Consider the following 24,721-nt stretch of genomic DNA (forward strand, 5'->3'; position numbering starts at 1 on the left):
AACCTCTCCATTCTGAAGGAAATCAGCCCTGAGTGCTCACTGGAAGGACAGATCCTGAAGCTGAGACTCTAATACTTTGGCCACCTCATGAGAAGAGAAGACTCTCTCGAAAAGACCCTGATGTTGGGAAAGATGGAGGGCACAAGGAGAAGGGGACGACAGAGGATGAGATGGTTGGACAGTGTTCTCGAAGCTACCAGCATGAGTTTGACCAAACTGCGGGAGGCAGTGGAAGACAGAAGTGCCTGGCGTGCTCTGGTCCATGGGGTCACGAAGAGTCGGACATGACTAAACGGCTAAACAACAAGGGTTGGCCTACCCCAAAGTCATGAGTTTCCACACCCAGAGTTTGTTGACAAACCATGTGAGTTTATGTTAGCACATGAGTTTATGTTGTTGCAGAGAAAATGGAGAATCTCTGAAGCTGGAATGGCCAGGCATGCAGTTAATAGGTCTTTTTTCACAGCTGCTGAGTGCAGTCACTGATCCTGCCAGTTTCCCCCTCACCTTTGATGGCATTTGGTGAGCTTTGTATGCTGGGCTGCTACAGGGTGGTCTCTTGGTCTAATTGCACTCGCTAAGCTCTTGTGTTCATGGACACTTAAAAACATAGCAGGAGTAATTATCATCAAAGCAGCAAAAACTAAGATTATGAGCCAAAGCCAACAAATCTTTGATTTCCTCAAACTCAGCCTTTTAAGTAGGGTAAGTGTGTAAAATAAGCAGATTAGCTGCAAATGTTTCTGTACTGAGACACTTTGGCCTCTCTGCAAGATCTCTCCTACATTTGTCTGCTTCGCTGCTTTTCTGTGGAATGAGAGGACAAATTTGTTGGTTCAGGAAAATAGGTATAAAATATAGAAAGAATTGCTGGATGCCAAGATCCAAGTTTGGGGCAAATACTCTTGGGTGAGAAAACCCCGGCAGAGGTTTTAAATCACAAAACATGCAGCAAATTTAAGTGTGGAAATGTAGGGTGTTAGACCTTTAAGGAAAGGCCACCAATTTGGTATGTTAGCAGGTGCCATTTTACAAACACTTCAGCCATCAGGTTCATATGCTCTTCCATACAGCCGTCAGATGTATAACTTGGCTTAATCAGGTAGGTAGCCGTGTTGGTCTGACGCAGTCAAAATAAATATAAAAACTAAAAAAAAAAAAAAAAATTGTGTGCACATGCACACAAAAACTTAAACCCAGAACTTAGGTGCTACTGGAATTTTTTTTTAAAAAAAATTATTTATTTATTTTGGCTTAGTCAGAAAGTGTCAAAAGTTCCCAGATTATTGGTACATGCTACTTTTTCCTGGTTGGGTTTAATGTGGCATAGTATGCAAAAACCAACCGGGGGAATTTTTATTTCAAGCATGGAAATATACAGAAGAACAGAACTTCACTTGCAGAAGGTATAGAAGTAAGGCAGATTTTAAAGGTGCAGGAGATTCTGGGAGTGTTTTCAGGCTGTGTTCCGTCTGGTGAAGCGCTTGGCATATTCGGCCCGAATGAACGTGCAGACTGAATGTGGTGCTTTATATTACTAGGGCACTTCTGCTCGTTTTCTACGCGGAGAGGGTCACCCCCGCCAAGAACTGCGAGTCAGGCCCTCCGCGAAGGGGCGTGGGGCGTTTTCCGTGTCCACGCGCCGCCCGAAAGCCCGCCTTGGTCTTGACACGCGTCTAAACCTCCCCGTTCCGACGGCCAGCCAGACGCAAGGGGCGAAGCAGCAGCAGCAGCAGCAGCCGCTCCGAACCGCCTGGCGAGAAGGGCGCCCCTCCTGAGGGAAAACGCACCGCGGTCGCCAAGGGGGGGGGGGCGGCAGGCGGCCGCCTGAGGAAAAAAACTGCGGAGCGCCAGGCCGACGCCCCCGCCATCTTGTCGGGCCGAGCTGGCGGCCTCCGTCTTGCGGGTCTGCCCTGGCGGCCGCCTCGGCAACCTCCGTCCGCCAGAGCCGTAACTCCCCGGCTCTTCTTCTTCTTCTCCTCCTCCTCCCTCCCGCCCTCCCTCCGTGCCGGCGAGCCCTTTATGTCTGCGCGCTGCCTGCGGTTGCGCCTGCGCCGCCGCCAGCGCCATCTTTCTCCCCCCCCCATATCTCCCCTCCCTTGGACAGAGCCAGAGAGGGAAGCCGGAGGAGGAGGAGGAGGAGGAGGAGGGAGAGCGAGCGAGCGCGCGGCGGCGGCGGCGTCTCGCCCGCGAAGCTTCCCGGCTCCTTCCGCGGAGGGAGAGGCGTCGGAGGAGCGGCTGCTGCTGCTCCTGCTCCTGCCCGGGCTGCGTCAGCTTCCCCGCCTCCCCCTCCGCCTCGCCATCCTGGATGGGGAAGCGCCCGGCGCCCGACGGCCCCGCCGGGACTGCGCGCACGAGCCTCGCCGCCGTTCCGGAGCCGGCTGCTGCTGCTGCTGCTGCTGCGTCGTCGGCGAACCCTGCTCCCTTTCTCCGGGAGGATTGGCGAGGCCGGGAGCCGCGGGGGCTTTCTGATCTGGTCGGGGGCGGCGAAGGGGCCGGGGCCTGAGTGTCACATTGGCAGGCAGCGCCTCTTGTGTGTCTGCCTGCCTGTCTCTCTCTCCCTTTCTGTCTGGGCTCCTCCGCCAGCTGCCAGGTGCGCCTGCTCCGCCTGCGCGCTCCCTTTCCCCTCCTCGCTCTCCGTCCGGGGCTCCTTAAAATAGTGCTCGTTCAATGCACCAGCCTGACTCAGCGGCAGACACCAGCGTCGGGAAGATGGCGCACCCGGCGATGCTTCCTCGGAGGGGCAGCAGCAGCGGCGGCGGAGGAGGAGGAGGCAGCAGCAGCAGCAGCAGCAGCGTCGCGGTGCCGGCCTTGTGTCCAGCAGGCATCGGCGTCGGAGGCGGCGGCGGCGGCTTGGAAGATTACTCGCCGCCCTTGCTCGTTCAGCCGCCGCCGCCTCCCTCCTCCGCAGCGCCGTCGTCTTCTCCCGGGCTGCCTCCTCCGCAGAGCCTGACCCTCCTCTCGACGCCGCAGCCCCTCGGCCAGGCAGGGGCCCAGATGAAGAAGAAAAGCGGCTTCCAGATCACCAGCGTGACCCCCGCCCAGATCTCGGCCAGCCTCAGCTCCAACAACAGCATCGCCGAGGACACGGAGAGCTACGACGACCTGGACGAGTCGCACACCGAGGACTTGTCCTCTTCCGAGATCCTGGACGTCTCCTTGTCCAGAGCCACGGACTTGGGGGAACCGGAGCGGAGCTCCTCGGAAGAGACTCTGAACAACTTCCAGGAGGCCGAGAGCCCCGGCGCTGTCTCCCCCAACCAGCCTCGCCTTCTGCAGCAGCAGCAGCAGCACCCCTCTTTGCCACATCCCTCTCAGCATCAGAGTGTGGCCATCAATGGCAGCATGCACCCTTCTCAGGGACATCATTATCACCACCATCACCATGGACATCACCATGCGCCACACTCCGGGATGGTCGGCCCAGCGGCTCCCGGAGGACCGCCGTTTAGCCCTTCGTTTAGAAAACTGTCTACCGCTGCGAGCTCTGATAGCGTTGTGGCAGCTGCCGTGCCCGTTTCTGCTGCATCATCTGCTGGTATGCCTGTGGCCGCTCTTGTGTCTCATTTCCACGCTGCTGGTACACCTGGGGTCACTTCAGCCGGCGGAGCTACGACCAGCACTTTAAGCAGCGAGACTAGTGGTAGCTCCAGTGGGGTGAGCAGCATGCCTGGTCCCGTTAATGTGAATCTAAGTAACTTCACAAGTACTGGTAGCATAACTAGTGGCAGTGTTAATGTGGCGGTCTCGAGTGGGCTTGGCAATGGCACGAGTACTTCCTCTGGCGCTGGGAATTCCAGTGCAGGAGGAGTTGCTGCAGCAGCAGCAGGAACATATAGTCAACTGCAGCCTGCAGCCAGCACCTCGAGGTTTAGAGTTGTGAAACTGGATTCTAGTTCAGAACCTTTCAAGAAGGGTAGATGGACATGCACAGAGTTCTACGACAAAGAGAACCTCGTGCCAGTTGCAGAAGGAGTAGCTGTAAATAAAGCGTTAGACACTCTCAAACAAAATTCACTTGACGTGACTTCTGAAAGGGAGAGCACCAGTGGGAGCTCAGTTAGTAGCAACGTAAGCACACTGAGTCACTATACTGAAAGTGTGGGAAGTGGGGAGATGGGAGCACCAGCGGTGGCACAGCCGCCACCATTTCAAGCAGCAGGGTCTCAGCAGTTGGATTTTGGCAGCACCGGCCCTCAACCTGCTCCAGCACCCAGCATACCCCAGAGTGTTTCTCAGCCACAGCTTGCACAGCCACAGCTTCATCCTCAAGATGTAAATTATCCTCCTCAAAAGCAAGGGGTCCAGCCTCCTGCATCAGCTGTCCCTCCTCCAGTAAATATAGTAGGTGGCCATCAACAGCCTGCCATGGCACAGCAGCTGCCATACACCCAATCAACGCAGCCTGTGCCACCTGTTCCGGTTGTGCCACAACTGCACCAATTGCCATATGGGCAAGGACAGGCACAGCATCCACCACCACAGCAGCAGCAGCAGGTACCTCTGCAGATGGCCCCAGGGCATGTGAAACCAGTGAATCAGAATTCTGTCACAGGGCCTATGCCAGATTACGTACAACAGCAGCAGATGCTTCAGACTCCAGCTTCTATGCAGCCAGGACCTACAATGGTAGGAACGGCTATGCCTGCGCCTGTTGCTCAGGCACCAAGTATGCAGCCTTCTGTACAAGCACACCTGGCAGTAGCATCCTCTCAGCCTGCTGCACATGCTCAGACAGCAATGCTGACCTCCGGAGCTGGTGCTCAAACAGTGAATGTTGGACAACAAGGAAGTGTACCCCCCATGGTGCAGCAGCCAGCAGTTGCAAATCCAATTGCTCCTTCGGTGGTGGCACAGAGCGCTCCTTCTCCATCTTCCCATGTGGTGCCCCCTGTTCCAGCAGGCGTCGTTCATCCTGGGTTGCAAGGTAGCACATCAAGCCTTCCTCAGCCCTTGGTTATTGTTCCACAGAGTACTTTGTTACCTGTGCAAGCAGCAGAATCCCTCGTTCCAGGAATGGCTGGTCAGCAATTGCCTGCTGTTAGTCCTGTACCTTCTGCCAGTGCTGCTTCTGTCCCAGGCCAGCCTGCTGCAAACGTGTTGCCCACACCTATGAGTTTGCCTCCTTCAAAGAACATAGCACAATCATCATCAGGTGCGCAAAATGGGAACTTGGTCCAAAATGTGTCTACTAGCATCAATTTGCCCGCAGTCCAAAATGTGCCACAACAGGTACCACTGAACTCTGCCCAGTTTTCTGCCCAGTCTCTTGTTCAGTCAATTACAACCCGAAGTGAAGATTCCAAACGCTCTACGGAACCCACCTTGGTTGGCCTGCCCCAAACCACCAGTGGAGAAAGTGGCGCTGGAGCATCATCAGCCATGTCAGATGGAGGCAGCAGCGCTGCCGCCTCTCTTTTCCCCCTGAAGGCACTTCCGCTGACAGTGCAACTTGTTGATGGTGAGGATGAGAGGTAAGATCATGCCAAGTAAAAATGTTGTGATAGCTTGCTGTAAACTGCACAGACCTTATTGACCCGTTCCCAACCAGATACGGGCTTTGTAAAGAGCTTTAGTAACTGATGTTAGCACAAACTGTGTTTGTTCATTCTGGTGCTTTTGTTAGTTGTGCTATGAATCCTTAGCAGTAGTGCCAAAAGGACGAACATGGGAGACTTGAGGCAGGGAAAGTAACTTCAAGCTAGGAAGACTCCCACAATCGTAGTTCATTGTCATTGTCTCTTTGTAGGAGTTAGGGTCTCCTTATTGTCTCTTTATGCTACTTCATCTAGAAAGTGCATTGATTTCAAGAACACAAGGGAAATATAATCATTCGCATAATCAGCAAGATTTGGATCCAAGCTAAGGCTACTGCAATCTCTTAACTGAATAAGCCTGAATGCATTCAAAGAAGCTGTCGAAGCATTTACTTTCCAAACACTTTCACTTACAAGTTTTCTTATTTCTTTGGCTCAGAATCGCTTCCGGTTTCTCCTGTGTATGGAATGAGATATTGCAGATGTTCATCACAGCCCAGACACTTCCAGTGATAAGGGGGGGGGGGAGCAGGGGACAGAAGGGGTTGCGGGATGAATTGAGGGGAAAGTTACTTCATGAATTATGTCCTAATACATGGAGGTATTCTTTTCCATTATGCTCCCTACTTCTGTTTTGTAACTTCAATATATATATTTTAAGGTGGTGCTCATTGCTTTTCCTTTACAGAGAAACCAGTTGCTACATAAGGTTTGAAACGTTTTGAAAGTGATGTTGTGCTTGACATACAAATGGTGTGGTGCTGGTGTCACTCTCTGTTGGAGCAATCTTGCTATTGCATTACACGTTTCATTAATCATTTGACTTCAATAGATGATTCTAGACTTCTTCTTTACAGCCATCATGGTGCTAGTTAAAAACTACCAGTGATGAAAAGCTGTCAGTACAATCAGGTTCATGGTGTTGGCAAAGGGTTTTTCAGGTGGTAGGTCATGAGTCCCCAACCTTTCTGGGCCCAGGGGCACATTTGGAAGTCTAAGAAGCCGTCTTGAGCACCACATAGTAAAAGCTGGTGATGCTCCAAAACAGGCAAAACACACAACCAAAGAAAAGGCAAAGCACCTCCTTCAGACAAACTGAAGCTGACAAAACGTGCAGTTTCAAAAATAAAACATCTAGTGCAAAAGACCCACCAGTTGCTTCACTGTCTCCCAAGTTCGCTAGACAATAGTGCGCTGGGAGGGTGGGTGCGTGGGATCTCTTTTGCTTTTCTAAAGCGTTTCAGAGGGGATCATGCAAGGCCTCCAGCTGCCCCCCAACCTCGTCCTCTCCTTTCCAGTGTTGAATGTATTGGGATCAGAGGAAGGTGGGGGAAAGAGGGTGAAGTGACTGGAGGCCTGCTCTGTGCCCGGTGCGGCCCAGGGGGCATTGAGGGATGCGCCACTCTGAGGAATCCAGGATATGATGTCTCTTGTAAATTCAAATCTTCTGCCCTTTCAGGTGTGTTCTCAAAGTACTCAGTTGGACTAAAACAGGTCCATAGGCTCTGTAGAGCTTTCAGCGCATCTCATCTCTCTGTATGGCATCTGGTTCTGAGCTTGCTGTGTCAGAGATATAAAAATATGGCTGGGTTGATCCATTATTTCTTACAGTTTTATCTAGTCCTCTTTTAAGGAGTTCAGAGCAAACTTGTATGTACACATCCCCACCCCAGTGTTCGAAATTCCCTGGTCGCTAGTCGCTTTCTGCGGCTCAGGCTCGCCCCCTTGTCACCAATTTTAGAATACCTGTTGTGAGGTTTGTGACCGAAATCTCCTCTGCAGGCAGCATCCCTGACTGAAGTGCTGCCTTTCAGCCTGCGCCCCAGGAAGCTTTTTGATAACCTTTCCCATTGTACGATTTGCAAAAGGAAGCAAACAAGCTGTGAAAAAGCTCTCTAATGGGCCAAGGAGATTGGCTGATTTCCACCCCTCCCCTTAGAACAGCTAACTTTGCAGGTAGAAACTCAAAACAGTCTTTCAGTGTTAGACATGTTGTGGTTTGCAAGTTTTACTTGTAGGGCTTCTGATTTCCTGTGCTGGCTGGTTATTTAAGGGTTTCAAATGGTGATCTTGCTTCTCAAAAGTGAATTGGCTCTAGCAGTAAATATGCGCCTCTTTTCTTGCTTTGCCTTTCATTTCTTCTCATAATAATATTTTTTCTGGCTTGCCTGGAAGAATAATGGTTTGCCCCCTTTATTTAGATTCTGCTGCATCATTCCCCCCCTCCCCTAGGAATACAGGTTGAGCATGGAGGTGGGGAGAGAAGACTGGAAATTATGACAAAAAGAGGGTTTTTGCAGCAGGGGGTGCCCTCCCTGTGTACCTGCCCATTCCGAAGTTTGTATCTGATGGTGTATTTGGTATGGAGGGAGGAGTGTAAGTAGAATAACTATTCTTATGTCTTGAAATAGATAAGAAAACCATTCTGGTCTAGTTCTCGGTTCTGGTCTTGCCCATTTGTGACAGCGAGTGAGATTTACCGGAAGCGTGTTTGCTTTTTGAACCCAAGTCTGCAGCGTGAGACAGAACATCTTTCTAGCCTTTCCTGGAGATGAGTTAGCAAAGTCTGCTGATTACACCAAGTTGTTCAGGGTAGTTTTTAACTAAAAGAGGCTGTGAGGTGCTCCAAAAGGATATCTCCAAACTGGATGAATGAGCATTAAAATGATAAATTAGGCTCAGTGTTAAAGTAGCTCAGTGTTTGATTACCACCTATTTTCCTATCTTGGACTATTATTCCCTCCTTGCATCATTTATTCTCCTATCAGCAGTTTGGGCACTGCTTTCTTCTTGGGTGAAGATAAAGGCAAAGTAGGCATTGATAAGTTCCACTTTTCTGTCACTCAACAGCATTTCATCATCTTCTTAATGCAGAGTCCTACTACTTGTTCTTTCTCTTGCTTTGAGCATAGACCCTGTAGGGATATCGCGGAGTGGGGAGTGGGGTCCGAAGAGAGCACACTTCCCCACCAGCAGGCAGCCACATCTGCCTGCACACGTGACCTTGGGGTGCAGGGAAACCCCCCCCCCAGACAAGCCACAGCTGTCTGTACATCGTTCCACCTATGTCTGACCTTTTGCGGTCTCAGCAGTCAGCGGTGTCCTGTCTGTAACCTTTCGTCCCTGAGACCTTTTGTCTCCTTCGTCATACACTGTGCAAGGGGAAAATGACGCTGTGGAAAACAGGTGCCAAAATAGTTTTGTACCACCCCACGATCTTGGGACGGAAGATGTGTAAAGGTCAGCCCAAAATGTATTTGCCTGGCTTGCATATTTGTCTCAATAAAAGGAGGCTCCACAGGAATGGCAGTAGCTCCCTCGCTTCAGACCACCTGTGCGCAGCTCACTTGATGATCAACACCTGTCTTGGGCCTTCACTTCAAGCCCCCCCACCCCTTTTTATTATTTTTAACATCTTTTGCAAGCCTGAGCTCATATTTGAGATTTAGCCTTCCTGACCTTCTCCCTGCAGATGTTGGCCACTCATTTACCCTCTTCTTTCGCGATTTGCCCCTTCCATTTCTTATACAAGCCCCTTTTAAATCTCAGCTCATCCGTAGTAAGCTCCTTATGCAGCTGCACTGGTTTCTTTTGATGCCCCCCGCTTTTCTTTCTTGTTGGAATTGTTTGAAATTGTCCCTTCAGTATCTCGCCTTTTAAAAAACTCCCATCCATCTTGGACTCCCTTCTCTTTTGAGTATTTCTGACCATGGGGTTTCACCCAGTGGTTTCTTACTTATTTTGAAACCAGCTTTCTTGAAGTCCATAGTATGCATTCCAGCTTTCCCTTTCCTCTGTATAATGAATCCCAAGAGGACACGGCCAAAATGTTTTGTGTATATTGCTGAGAATTACGAATTTTCACATGTTTGTTGATTGTTGTTGTATATTTCTAGCTTGGTTTCCCCCCTGGCGCTCAAGGTTGTGAACATTGCCTTCACCTTTCTCCTTTTCTGCTCACAATACCCCTGCGAGGTAGTTCAGCTACCAAAGTTGTGGATAGAATATTTTTTGCTTGTTATTTAGTTGGCAACCTTTTCGCTTGTTTCTTCGATTTGGTATTTTGCTATAAACATCAAGGCTATGAAATGTTGCAGTGAGAGCAAGGAGGCTGCTTCTCCTGTTCGCCTTAAATTGGGGGTGTAAAGAGCTCCCCAAGGATCAGCACTGGGACTTGTGCTTTTTAACTTGTTCACAAATGATCTAGAGTTAGGGGTGAGTAGTGAAGTGGCCAGGTTTGATGGTTATGCTAAATCGTCCAGGGTTGAAGAGCTCTGAAAGGACCTCCCCAAACTGAGTGAATGGGTGGTAAAATGGCAACGGCAATTTAATGAAAACAAGTGAAAAGTGATGCATATTGGGGCTAATGTCACATTATACGCTCATGGGGTCTGAACTGGCAGTGACTGACCAGAAGTGAGGCCTTGCGGTTGTAGTGGATAGCTCAATGAAGATGTTGACCCAGTGTGCAAAAGCTGTGAAAAAGGCAAATTTCATGCTTGGGATTGTTAGTAAAGGAATTGAAAATAAAATGCAAACACAGTGGTGCCTTGGTTTAAGAACAGCTTAGTTTATGAACAACTTGGATTAAGAACGCTGCAAACCTGGAAGTGGTGTTTTGGTTTGTGAACTTTGCCTTGGAAGCAGAACACGTTTCGCTTCCTGCTGAGTGTGTTCTGTTTGTAAATTGAATCCCCCTCTGCTGTGGGAAAGCACGCCTTGGTTTAAGAATGCTTTGGTTTAAGAACGGACTTCTGGAACGGATTAAGTTCGTAAACCAAGGTACCCCTGTACCGTAATGCCATTTTACAAATCTATGGTGCCATTGCCTTTGGAATACTGTATATAGATCTCACCTCAAAAAGGAGTTGGAAAAGGTTCAGAAAACAACATCCTGAATGAACATGGGGATTGAGCAGATGCTCTCTGAGGAAAGGTTGTGGCATTTGGGATTTTTTAGTCCAGGGAAAAGGCAAGTAAGAGGCGACATGATAGAAGTACTTAAATTATGCATGGCATGGAGAAGGTGGCTAGAAAAAATGTTGTTCTTCCTCTCTTGTAACTCTAGAACTCACTGACATTCAGTGAAGGTTCATGTTGGGATATCCAGGATAGATAAAAAGAAAGGATATCTTCACACCGTGCATAGTTAAGCTATGGAGGTAGTGATGAACCACAACTTGGGTGTCTTTTAAAGAGCATTGGGCAAATCATGGAGGATAAGGCTAGTTATGTTCTTCCTCCATAGTTGGAGAACGTTGCTTCTGAAAACCAATTGCTGGTGGCGCAAGTGCTTTCGGTCCTCCATCTGCAAAACACTTGACTTGCCTTAACAGGGTTTACGCAAGGGTTATAACAAGTATGTGTCGCACTCTGAGCATTTTGAAGTGCTTTATCAACTAAGGAGGAGGAGGAGAAATTGCAGCAGTGAGACTCCTCTGTGCCAGGTACTGAAATAAGCTATCTGAATATGCAGCTATATTAAAACTTAAAAAAATGGTCTGTTGGAGTGAAGTGAAGCAGACAGACAAAGGAACCTCATTAAACTACCTATGGAATTTGCTGCCACAACTTTTAGATTTTTTTTTTTTTTTTTACAGCTACTTATACCCTGCCTTTCTGGAAACCATTCCAGTGCATTTTACCATTTAAAAAATCAATAACATATAACAATTTATTTAAATGAAATATAGGAATTCCCAGAGACCAGTTGGTGGTAGATGACCCTGCCGAGAAGGGGACAGTCCTAACTAGCTAGAGCAGGCTGTGTGGTGCTGTTTGCCTTGCTGCTTTTCTCTCCTGGCATCAAGATGTGTCTGCAGTTAGGGTAGCTTGAAAGGGATTTTAAAAAGTCCATTAAATGTAGCTCTATCAACAGCTGTTGGTTATACAGGTATCTCTCATCTTACATGGGGGTTATGTTCCTGATCATCGCACATATAAACAAAATCATGTAAAGCCAGAATGCCCCCTGGAAATGTGTAAAAAGAACCAGAAAACCATTAAAAACCATTTTAAAAATCACTGCGCTTAATGGTGAGAGACAAATGCGGCTCTAAATCTTCTGCTTAGTCTTCTTTCCTCTTCCCCTTGCTGGATGCTGCTGCAGATGATATAAGGAGGGTGTGGGGTTGACTGGTAGCCAGAAAAATTCTTGGCTGTGGTTCAGATCCAGAGGTGGGTTTCCTCGGCACATCTGATGCTGCTGGTTTATTTGTAAGGAACATTACGATTGATAGCTGCTGCTCTTGTCTCTTGAACTCATCAAACATTTCCTTGTACGTTCTCAAGAGTGTCTGTAATCCCATGGATAATTGTGAAGCTACGATCAATGGAGGGGTCAAACTCTGCAATCAAATCATTTGTGTGCTTTAGGACTCCATCTCTTCCACTTCTTCCTGGATGAGGTCAGCAAAGCCATCACCACCCATTTGCCTGGCCATCTGCATAATGTCCTCTACCTCTGTGGGCAATGCTTGGAAATCCCTTGAAATTGGGCATACATTACTCCCACAAGTTCTGCCGGTGTGCATCCACTGTTTTAGCCTTGATTTCATCCACTGCTTGTTTGATGTGGGTGATGCGACGTGCAATGTTAAAAGAATTGCAGTATGCGGTAAGGTCAAGATCCAGATCAGCATCCGTCACTGCGATCATCCAGGAGAAGGTGAGCTTCGTGTAAGCAGCCTTGAAGCAGCAAATCACACCTTGATCCAGTGGGTGGGTGAGCGAGGTCGTATTGAAGGGGAGGAAGACAATCTCCACCTCGCTGTGTGCAAAGTGGAGTCCATTGGGATGCCCAGGAGCAATGACCACAAGAAGCATCAGTTTAAACTGCAGGTGTTTCTCCTCCAGGTAACGTCTCATCTCTGGAATGAAGCCCATAAATGATGAAGTCGCCCAGGATTTTTTGTTGGAATGCCAAAACGCAGGAGCACATTCTTGTTCTTGCCTTTTAGGGCATGGGGTTTTTGAGGGCTGTACCTCAAGCCTGGCTTTATTAAGCGTACAGCCACATTGCCACAGAGTGGCACAGTCACTCGGCCCTTTGCAGCTTTGAAGCCAGGAGCTTGCTTTTCAGCTTTGGCAATATATGTCCGCTCAGGACTTCCAGAAAAGTCTCGTCTGTGTTGAAGACTTGCTTTGGAAGATATGCCATGACACTCAGCAGCCACTTTAGTTGTGCAAGGTGGATTTTTTGCAGCCTCCTTGTCTTCAGATGCAGCCTCCCCTATCTTTTTTTTTTTTTTTTAAAATAATATTTATTACTTTCCAACAATTTAAACATTACATAGAAAAAAAATAAACAATACAATACAATACAAAAACAATACCTAACACTAAACTAACAAAAACAATTTAAACTAAGAAAACAAAACAAAAACAGTTTAAAACACATCAAATAGTTTCAATATCTTATCTTTCATTCACTTATTTCCATGACCTCCTCACACCTCCCTTTTTGTATTCCACTTCTATTAGTTGTTTCAGCAATTCCTTTCCATCTTCCTCTGTTTTCTATCCTATAATTATCTTAACACATTTTAACCTTATTTTTCCCTTTAATTCTCTATTAATCTATTTATACTTAATTCCTTATAACATTTCTACTAAAACCATATAACTTCATTCCAACATTTTTCTAACATTCTGCAGCCTCCCCTATCGTTCAGACATTCTTCAGGTTGAAGCAGAGCTTAAGGCTGTTAAGCTAACCTGGGCTGGCTTTAAATCCCTTGGCAGGCTGGTCCCCATCTGTGGTGGAAAGTTTGAAGTGGTCCTCAAAGCTCAGAGCCTTTTGATGCGAGATGTTGCCATCCACAGGAGCATGTTTCTGGTTCATGTATTTCAGCCACAAGTTCAGTGACTTCTCCATCGTCACCAAAGCCTTGCCATACACCTGACTGATAACCTTTGCAGTCACGAGTGCACTTGCTGCCACAGCCCCACCAATCTCCTCTTCACGCACCTTGATGGCACAGATACTGGGCCTGTTCCAGCCAGATTTGTATGCCACAGTACAGACATACTTGTCATCTCTCAAGTGGTCCAGCACAGCCAACGTCTCTTCCAGCGTGGGAGCCACCCTCTGTTTCTGAGCAGCTGATTATGGCAATGATGATGCCTTACGTTTTAGGGCCATTCAGCAGTCTGAAGCTCTGTCAAGCATCTCCTCAGCACTCCAGGGCTGCTGCCCCTTTTCCCCTTCTCTCCGGCTCCCTTTCCTCCCACATGCACCATTTTCTTATTTCCTCTCCTGTGTGCACCATTTTTGCATTGTTTTAAAATTTTTAGAATTAATTTGGGGTGATGTGTTTACAGTGTAAAATGCAAGTCACCTGTAATGTATAAAAAGTACCCCTAGGCCTGGCATGTCCAAAGTCCATTTGGCGGGCCTAATCTGGCCCACTGGTCGGTTTAATCTGCTCCTGTGGTAGTTTATCCCCCCCCCCCCAAATCTGAACAACTTCAAGAACTTTGGGGTAAAATAGTAAAAAAAGCTCAACAACTTCTTTGTTCGGCCCTCATGCATGTTCACTTCATCAAATCTGGCCCTCTTTGAAAAAAGTTTGGGCACCCCTGCTCTAGGCTAAGAAGTGCTGTTCTTCAGCATATAAGCTGGCAGCCGGGTGTGGGGGAAAGACAGGCTGTAGCCTTCAGAAAACCCGCCTGTCTGCTTCCCAGAGCCACCTGGCTGGCCACGCTGCGAAAAGGGATGCTGCACTGCGTTAGGGCTGCTTTTCTGTTTTTGTGAAATGACGGCTTCCAATGCCAAGTATTGATAAAACAAGAGCCATTGTGATTTTGATGTCGTCAGTGTTATAGTCTGGTGTGGGGATTTCTTTACAGCCCAAGGGCCACTTTTTATCATTGGTAACCTTCCAGGGATTGCAGTGCAGTGGTGGATATATCCAAAGTGGACAGAACAACAGATGTGACTTAAATCTTTACAGAGGAGACTACATACATTCCGGTTATGGAAATATCAAGGGTTTATATATGCCTGGGATAGGCATCCTTTCAAGATGACTGCAAAGCATTTGAGTGGAGCAGTTTGAAGAAGCAGGGCCTATTCACACCAGTAATTTAAATCATGCTACACTCCAGGTGACTGTCTGCAATGAAGATTTACCAGGTTTGGGATTGTGGGGGCTCCTAATTTTGGAGGGATTTTGAAACACGTTCTTAAATACCACATGGAATTTAGTGTGGATTATGGAAAAGGGGCTGATCTGTCGAGAAGGGTCAAAAATATTGTTAAGCTGGAGTTCCCACGAGTGAAACGAGCAGGAGACAAGGGAAAATACAGATACAAATATGAAGAAGAGCTGCGGAAGGGACATGGAAGAGACTTAAGGGCCTCAGATATAAGGTTACCAGGTTAATGCGCTAGATCGATGGGATAACAAGGACTGACAAAACCCGGGACCAGGAGGAAGGGATGCTGGATGAAGATTGGATTGTTTTTATTTCTTTTTCTACTACTAGGATTGTTTTATAAAATTGATGAATGTTAGAAAAATGTTGGAATGAAATTACTTGGCTTTAGTAAAAATGTTTAAAGAATTATGTAAGAATATTATGCTTATGAGAAGTTGGTAAAAATAAGATTTAAGTTTTAAGTTTCAAGGTTTTTTTTAGTAAGATAAGATTAAAATAGTTTAAGGTAATGTAATGACAGAATTTTATGAAATATGGAAAGGATTTGCTGCAACAATTAACAACTAGGATACCAAAAAAGGGAGGAGGAGGAGGTCAAAGAAAGAAGGTAATGACAGTTGAGGATTTGAGAATAATGGATTTGTTTTTAAATGTCTGCGGTGTATTTTTGTTTTTCTTTTTTAAAAAAATTTGTATTGTGGGATGTGGTTTGTGTTTTTCTCTGTTCTTTCTTTGTTATTTTTTTTGTAACTCTAAAAAAATTTTTTTTTCAATAAATATCATTAAAAAAAGAAAAGAAATGTAGATCTGTGCGAATTGTGAGTTGGCCTGTTGGGGACATATTCTGTTAACCAACTGCGACAAAGTATTAAGTGTTGACTACGATCCCTACCTCATTTATGCAATTTTAAGTCCCACCTCAAGGCAAATTTTTAATGCTAAAGTTTCACTTTAGGAAGGAGAATTTTGTTTTCTTCTCGCTATTGTTTATTCATAATTGTCTGAGTTTTAGTGCCTGATTTCTGCTTGATAAGTGTGTAGACAGAGGAATGCTGGGATCACTGCCTCCTTCCCATGGTCTCTTCCTTCCTTCACTCTACCACTGGGTCTTTCTTTTTCGAAAACTTTTTTTTATTAGTTTTCACAATATTATAAACAAACGGACAAACACATAAGACAAACAAACATAAATCATAGACTTATTGAAAATTACAGTTATTAACTTTAAGTGACTTCCTTGCTTCCCCTTGGTTGAATTTCATTGCATGTCCTTTTAACGGTTTTCCAAATCCCAATTCTTATAAAATTTAACTTAGACATTAACATCCTTAAATCTTCACCTTATGGAATTAAGCATATTAATTCATCACTTAAATAAAATCCTAAGCCAATTAAGTATCTGCAAGATGTTTTCAGTTAATTTGACTTAACAAATTTAGCTAGATAATCATTAAATTTAATCCACTCTTCCTGATACTTCTCCTCCTTCTGGTCGCGGACTCTTGCGGTTAGGTCGGCTAGCTCCGAAAAATCCATCATCTTCATCTGCCATTCTTCTATTGCTGGTAATTCTTGGGTTTTCCACTTTTTAGCTAACAAAATACGGGCAGCAGTTGTGGCATACAAAAATAATTTAACATCTTTCTTTCTACCATTGGGTCTTGAGGCCCAGCAGACTCACTCACACTATACAGATCTGCATTTCAGGTAGGTACTAACCATACTTTTCTTGCTATTGTTCCCTAAATTTCTGTTGACATTTTGGTGATCATAATGCTAGAATCTTTACTGTTTCTGCTTCGCCATTTGGAAAATATTCCTTAAAATTAACCACAAAATGGGAATTGGGTTATTATCAGTTTATTTAAATGTGTGGACAAAGTGTGTGGACTATGTAAGCAAACTGGATCTCTTTATTCTTAGAAAGGCATCAATAATAGATTCGTAGCTCAAACAGTCTGTTTGTGTTCATGAGAAAGGAGTTACTGCTACATGTTAAAGTTTACAAGCAGCAAGTATGACTTTCTTTAAAATAAAAACAGATCAGTCTTAAACTTCTTCATACAATAGAGATAAATGACTTCATTTAGTTATGCTTTAGAGAGATGTCATAGTATACATGAGATCTTCATTCATGCAGAGGTTTCTGTCTTGAACTTCGAGCTCCTTTAAAAAAATATTCCAGCACATTAGCTAAATTAACAGTTGACAGAAATTGAAAAATACTCATCTGCCCAGTATGCCATCAGTAGTAGAACACTATGGGCTGTACCCAGTTGTGGTTTTGCACTAATACCCATTTAAACATACATTAACTTCTTCTGTTTCAAATTCCAACAAAAGTTTATATGTGTTCACAGTAACAGGTTCATAATCAGTACACAGTTGAATTTCGAAGTCCGTCTTTACATCCTCTGTACCAAAAGTCTTTTTGTCCAATTTAAACCTCTCTGCTGATTGCATATAAGAAAACCACTTCAGATTATAACCTTCCACTATTTGTTATTCCCTTGTTTTAATTTTATATTCTCCTTGATGCAGTTCTAATAATTCTTGGTATTTTGTCCATTTCTCTTTGCCTCTCATCTCTTTTCTGTAGAAGACTTCTCGTGATGAAATCCATAAAGGTGTCTTTTGGTACAACCCAAGTTTACATATATTTACAGACGCGGGTGGCGCTTTGGGTTAAACCACAGAGCCTAGGACTTGCCGATCAGAAGGTCGGCGGTTCGAATCCTCGTGACAGGGTGAGCTCCCGTTGCTCGGTCCCTGCTCCTGCCAACCTAGCAGTTCGAAAGCACATCAAAGTGCAAGTAGATAAATAGGTACCGCTCCAGCGGGAAGGTAAACGGCGTTTCCGTGCGCTGCTCTGGTTCACCAGAAGCGGCTTAGTCATGCTGGCCACATGACCCGGAAGCTGTACGCCGGCTCCCTCGGCCAATAAAGTGAGATGAGCACCGCAGCCCCAGAGTCGGTCACAACTGGACCTAATGGTCAGGGGTCCCTTTACATTTACCTTTAAGTTTATATTTATTCTGGATTCTTAATATGGCACTTCTAATAAAGTACCTTTTAAAGTCCACGTTAAATTTAACTTTGTCAAACTACAAATATCCAAGCCATCCAAACCTTAGGTCATGTCATTCTATTTCCAGGAGCCTCTTACTTCTCAAGTAAGGGGTGCCCAAACTTTTTTCAAAGAGGGCCCGATCTGATGAAGTGAACATGTGTGAGGCCCAACTTTTTTTTTTAAAGGATTTAAGTTGTTGAGCTTTTTGGGGGGATTTTACCCCAGGAAATAAACTGCCACAGGGACCGGATTAAACCGACTGGCGGGCCAGATTAGGCCCCAAAGCGAACTTTCAACATGCCGAATCCACACTAAACAGCAGGCTGCAAAATAGAATACAGTTTCCCTCACACAAGACCCCCCCCAACCAGATTTGTTGTCGTTTAGTCGTGTCCAACTCTTCGTGACTCCATGGACCAGAGCACGCCAGGCACTCCTGTCTTCCACTGCCTCCCGCAGTTTGGTCAAACTCATGCCGGTAGCTTCAAGAACACTGTCCAACCATCTCGTCCTCTCTCACTTCCATACATCACTACTGGGAAAACCATAGCTTTAACTATACGGACCTTTGTTGGCAAGGTGATGTCTCTGCTTTTTAAGATGCTGTCTAGGTTGGTCATTGCTTTTCTCCCAAGAAGCAGGCGTCTTTTAATTTTGTGGCTGCTGTCACCATCTGCAGTGATCATGGAGCCCAAGAAAGTAGAATCTCTCACTGCCTCCATTTCTTCCCCTTCTACTTGCCAGGAGGTGATGGGACCAGTGGCCATGATCTTCGTTTTTTTGATGTTGAGCTTCAAACTATATGTTGTGCTCTCCTCTTTCACCCTAATTAAAAGGTTCTTTAATTTCTCCTCACTTTCTGCCATCAAGGTTGTGTCATCTGCATATCAGAGGTTGTTGCTATTTCTTCTGGCAATCTTAATTCCGGCTAGGGATTCATCTTTCGCATGATGAATTCTGCATATAAGTTAAATAAGCAGGGAGACAATACTTGCCGTACTCCTTTCCCAATTTTGAACCAATCAGTTGTTCCATATCCAGTTCTAACTGCAGCTTCTTGTCCCACATAGAGATTTCTCAGGAGACAGATGAGGTGATCAGGCACTCCCATTTCTTTAAGAACTTGCCATAGTTTGCTGTGGTCGACACAGTCAAAGGCTTTTGCATAGTCAATGAAGCAGAAGTAGATGTCTTCTACTTCCAGATAGCATGTGGCAAATTGTAGACATTCATTTAATTAGCAGACAGTGAGGTGGGCCCGCTATATTTAATTGGGAGCAGTTAGTGAGGTGGGATCTGTGACAGCTACTGACATGTGGTCCCATTGGACTGCCCCACTTACTATCTGTATTAGCTTCAGCCTGCGGCCTATTTTATAGGGCAGCCCCATAATAGATCACATTTTTCTAGCCTAAGCAGGTGGTCACTAGACCATGGACAATTGAGGCCAGGCTGGTCCAGGAGTGGCTGTGTTGTTGTTGTTGTTTAGTCGTGTCCAACTCTTTGTGACCCCATGGACCAGAGCACGCCAGGCACTCCTGTCTTCCACTGCCTCCCGCAGCTTGGTCAAACTCATGTTGGTAGCTTCGAGAACATTGTCCAACCATCTCGTCCTCTGTCGTCCTCTTCTCCTTGTGCCCTCCATCTTTCCCAACATCAGGGTCTTTTCCAGAGAGTCTTCTCTTCTCATGAGGTGGCCAATGTCTTGGAGCCTCAACTTCAGGATCTGTCCTTCCCGTGAGCACTCAGGGCTGATTTCCTTAAGAATGGATAGGTTTGATCTTCTTGCAGTCCATGGGACTCTCAAGAGTCTCGTCCAGCACCATAATTCAAAAGCATCAATTCTTGGGCGATCAGCCTTCTTTATGGTCCAGCTCTCACTTCCATACATCACTACTGGGAAAACCATAGCTTTAACTATACGGACCTTTGTTGGCAAGTTAATGTCTCTGCTTTTTAAGATGCTGTCTAGGTTTAGGAGTGGCTGTACCTGGGCATTAAATGTTGCTGGTCACAGAAGCCGCTTGAGGATAGTGGCAAGTTAGAATCCAAGAGCCAGGGCTGTTGAGAGGGGGGGTGCACATGTACCAACCCCGAAGCCAGCAGGGCCCCAGACTCTTAGCTTGCTTGCTTTCTTTCTTTCTTTCTTTCTTTCTTTCTTTCTTTCTTTCTTTCTTTCTTGTCTTATCAGACCCCTAAAGAAAGACGACAGGCAAGTCTTAGCTTTTTAAGCAGTTTCTGTGGGCTAAGCCAGCCTTGCTCTTCCTGCCTTTTAGATAATAGGTAGAGTCAGAGCTATGATTGATGGGCGAGTTGTCTGGACACCAGGAATCCCTGGAGTTCTAAAAAGCTGCAGTTTCCCCCTCCTTTGCCTTTCATTTCTGGCCAGTGGCTTCTGTTTCTTTGTAATCTTGATTTCAGATCAGATACTCTCATTTTCTGCAGAGTTCACTACACAGAAAGTGTAGAGGATTGTTAAAGAATCCTCCACCCCATGTGGGGAAAAGCATCTGTGGAAAAAAATAAATCTGTAAGCATTTTGCTATTTTGGGAGGGCAGGCAGAGAACAAAATCTGTCGCTGTACAAAGATGCATCACTTTGCTTAAAGGAAGGAAAATTTGGTGCTTAAAGGAAGGAAAATTGTACCACTTCCTACAGCCGTGACAGGTAGGTTTGCCTGAGAGTTGTTGAGAGGAAGTGAGAAAAAAAGAACGATGACTTAGGTGAGCTTAAAATGTGGAACAGCATATGTTCATAGTTTTTGTGTGTGTGTGTGAAGTTGGCAAACTGGTTTTTGTTTCGCTTGCTGTCAAACATTAGGAGTTGAATGTAGCAAATCAAAGTTTGGAGGGGGAATTCCTGGTTTCCCGGTTTGGTGTGTGTTCTCTCCCCCCCACCCCCCGTGCTATATTATAAATTATGCAGTTACGGATTTTAATATGCATCAAGTTGCCCCAATGTTTTGTTGCTGTTGTTTTCACAATGTGGATCAGGGGGGTGGAAAGAAATGATCACTGAGCGCTTCACAATTGGAGGGTTATTGATATCCAGTCTCTTGGTTTGTTGTCTTTTCTCCTATGGAAATGCAGCGGTGGTATTGGGGAGGGGGGGGCGGACTGGCTAAGTTGATGGTTAATTTTTATTTTATTAAATTTCTATACTGCCTTTCATCCAGGGATCACAGGGCTGTAACACAGGAAATTTAGGAAAGTAAATTATGTAATCCCAGCTCCACCTTTAGTGATGACATGATGGCCTGTGCATCTCAGGAGTTGTCCAGGGAGCTTCAGTTGCACAGCAATTAGGAGTAATTATTTTCAGCAGCAGCCTTCTCTATTGCCTACTACTCTCCTAAAAGATGGAATTGGGACCAGTCTTTGTCATAGTGTTGGAAGTGATGCAGGTAGAAAATTGGGAAGTGCACGTATTTTAAGAGTCTCCAGGTCTTGGTGTAAAAGCTGCTTGCCACACCTTCTGGAGCTTGCCTCTTAAACACATATGCTCCATACATCTATAAAAAAAACCATACTCAAGAACCAATTAATCTTCAACATGTCTTGCTTCTTCCCACCTATGTTCTGTGTTGGTGGTAAAAGGAAGCATACTTGGTTTCAGTGATATATGTTTAGTCAGAATCTCCTTTCTTGCAACTTGAAACCATTAGTTTGAGTCCTACCCTCCAGAGCAGGAGAAAATAAGCTTGTTCCATCTTCCTTGTGACAGCCCTTTGGATATTGGAAGATGGCTATCGTATCTCCTCTCAGGCTCCTCTTTTCCAGGCTAAACATACCCAACTCCTTCAATTATTCCTCATAAGGCTTGGTTTCCAGACCATTGATATTCTTGGTCACCCTCTTCAGCACACATTCCAGCATCTCAATACACTCCTTAAATTGTGGTGCCCAGAACTGGAGACAGATATCCAGGTGTGGTCTGACTAAGGCAGAATTGAGTGGTACTATTACTTCCCTTGATCTGGACACTAGACTTCCATTGATGCAGCCTAGAATAGCATTAGCTTTTTTGCTTCTGCATCACATTGTTGGCTCATGTTAAGATTGTGGTACACTAAGACCCCTAGATGCTTTTCACATGTATAAAGTGAAGCGTCCCCCATCTTACATTTGTGCATCTGGTTCTTCCTGCCTAAGTGCAGAACCTTACATTTGTCCCTGTTAAAATTCATTTTTTTGGCTTAGGCCCAGTTCTCCAATCTGTAAAGATCATTTTGAATCCTGTATTTTTCGCTCTATAAGACGCATCAGACCACAAGACGCACCTAGTTTTTGGAGGAGGAAAACAAGAAAAAAAATATTCTGAATCTCAGAAGCCAGAACAGCAAGAGGGATCACTGCGCAGTGAAAGTAGCAATCCCTCTTGCTGTTTTGGCTTCAGGGATAGCTGCGCAGCCTGCATTCGCTCCATAAGACGGCGCACACATTTCCCCTTACATTTTAGGAGGGAAAAAGTGAGTCTTATAGAGCAAAAAATACGGTAGCTTTATTTGCTGCTTCATCACTCTGTTGACTCATGTTAAGCTTGCGGTCTGCTAAGACCCCTAGATTTTTTGACAAGCCTGATGTCCCCCATCTTATATTTGTTTAGCTGGTTATTCCTGTCTCAGTGATCCACACCTTGGTGTGTCCCCCCCCCCCCCCCGTTATTGGTTTTCTAGCGATGGATTTCCCAGCTCACTTGGTATTCTAATGACTAGGTTGAGTTGAGGTTCCTTGAAGGATGATTCTTGTGGTGTCTTTGCACATTGCAATTATGGTGACAGAAACAATGGATCAAAGTCTCTCAGTATTTACAAAAGAAACAAAAATCCTAATATGCCAATCTCATTTTTGAAACGCTACATGAGGCAGTTGTTCCATTCTGTATATTCTGCAACACATGAGTATTTATGGTTCAGGCAGCATTTGTGTGTTCAGACATGTTTGATACCAGGGTGTACAGCAACGAACCAGAAAAAAGTTAGCAAACAGCAAACGAATGTCCTACTGAAAGGGAATAATTTGTTGTGTTTTGAAGGTGGGTGTACCGGGGGGGGTATTTTATATAAAATAGGTTGATATAAAATAAAATATTTTTCCCATTTGCCTGCATTCTTATTGCACTGAGACTGATTTCCTTGGCTGGTGCCACTTCTTTTTAACCTTGTTTTCAACCACACTGTGCGCTGCTTCGGTTATATAGATCTTAATGTATTCTGTAAATATAGCATGTTTGAGTTTTACATCTACTTGACTTTATCTTTTGTTTCTGGGATACTGTGAGAGCCAAAAACACGACATACACATAAAAATGGATTTATGTTTCTACTGCATTTTTCTTTTGTAGTTGTTTCTTCTAATTTGCTAAACTCTCTTAACTTCTGACTGGAGAAATGAGTGGAGAAATGAAACTTCTACAGAGGCAACAGACAACACTTTCCCCTGACTTTAGAGACTGCCATGAAGGATGCATTCCATAACTTGAATGCAAAGCGGAACACAGCCGTACATCCTTACAGGTGTGTGTGTGTATCAAACTGTGCTTAAGTTTGAGAACAAACACTGGCTTCTTGTTGTTAACAGAAAGCAAACTATAAGAGTGTCGATTATTTAATCTGGAACTTAATGGCAGGCAAGTGTCTGGAAAAAAACCCAGTGGGAATATTGCGATACTTCAACAGTATAGTAGAGATTTGAAAAATTTGAATAGGGAAGTTCATGGATTGTGGTGCACCTTCCCCTTTGCAGATGGCTAATAATAATAATAATAATAATAATTTATTATTTATACCCAGTCCATCTGGCTGGGTTTCCCCAGCCACACTGGGCGGCTTCCAACTAGAGATTAAAAATACTGTATTTTTCTGTCTACAGTGGTGCCTCGCAAGACGAAATTAATTCGTTCCGCAAGTTTTGTCATCTTGCGATTTTTTTTGTCTTGCGAAGCACGGTGTCGGGAAAGTTTTGGAAAAGCTTCAAAAATCCCCAAAGTCTTTAAAAACCTCAAAAAAGGCTACCACACCGCGTTCTATGAGTTGCTCCTCGAAGTCAAGTCGCAACTGTATTAACGGTGTTAAGAAAAAGGAAACAAACTTGCAAGACATTTCCGTCTTGCGAAGCAAGCCCATAGGGAAAATCGTCTTGCGAAGCAGCTCAAAAAACAAAAAACCCTTTCGTCTAGCGAGGTACCACTGTATAAGACGCCCTCATGTATAAGACCCCCTTATTTTTAGCGACTCAGTTTTAAGAAAATGAGTGGAGATGGTCCAAAGTTGTTGAGCTTCTCCCCCCCCCCCCATGCAGCTGTGGGCAGGAAACACTCTGTGTATTTGACAATCCCCGTTTTTTGAAATGATTTTTGAGTCAAAAAAACTCGTCTAATACATGGAAAAATATGGCACATTTAAAACATCAGCCATTAAAAACTTCCCTAAACAGGGCTGCCTTCAGATGTCTTTTAGACTTCGAAGCGCATGGCCAGTATATTCGTACCTCTCAGGTGGGTGCCATTGCCATTATAAAAGAAAGAGGGAGGCGTTCATGGTGAGTTCCGGCAGCTCCTTTTCCCAGAAAAACAGCACCGGTGACATCAAAGCTGGTGAACTTGTTAGTAAAAGAAAAAAGTACTTTGTATGTAACATTGGCACTGCTAGAATTTCGGAGCGTGAGGAGTGCTCTCATTCCATCCGCCCATTCCCTCCCACCAGTGTGCCTTATGGGGTGGGGAATAATCAATGGGAAAACTAATATTTTACATTTTTTCATGTAAGAAGAAATGGTACTGGCGATTGACCCTTTTTGTGGCCATGAAAGGTACCTTGTAACAATTGACTGACTTCTCCAATACATAGAAATAGCTTTTTGGTTGGGGAACTATTTTGAGTGTCCTAATACTCCCACTCCTGTTCATTGTAAGCTCATATAAAACATGAAGAAAGAAAAATCCTAGTTTGCT

The 24,721-nt window shown here is 45.2% G+C and overlaps 1 protein-coding gene across 3 annotated transcripts in view; it reads left to right on the plus strand.

The window, feature by feature from the left end:
- Window positions 1-1,851: 1,851 nt before the first annotated feature.
- The window catches only part of TSC22D1 (TSC22 domain family member 1), a 62,996-nt gene continuing 40,126 nt past the window's right edge, over window positions 1,852-24,721 (plus strand). Inside the window, exons 1-2 of one of the 3 annotated variants that reach the window (XR_013986398.1) lie at window positions 1,852-5,474; window positions 23,114-23,285. Coding sequence is in view for 2 of the 3 variants with exons in the window: in XM_081005440.1 (XP_080861566.1) it covers window positions 2,671-5,474 (2,804 nt within the window). In the remaining variant the exon portion in view is untranslated. Of the gene's footprint in view, window positions 5,475-23,113; window positions 23,286-24,721 lie in introns of those variants that run through there. The other 2 variants (XM_081005440.1, XM_081005442.1) reach the window with 2 other exon arrangements.

Source organism: Podarcis pityusensis, assembly GCF_964106645.2.
Source record: "Podarcis pityusensis genome assembly, chromosome: 5".
NCBI classification, from domain to species: Eukaryota; Metazoa; Chordata; class Lepidosauria; order Squamata; family Lacertidae; genus Podarcis; species Podarcis pityusensis.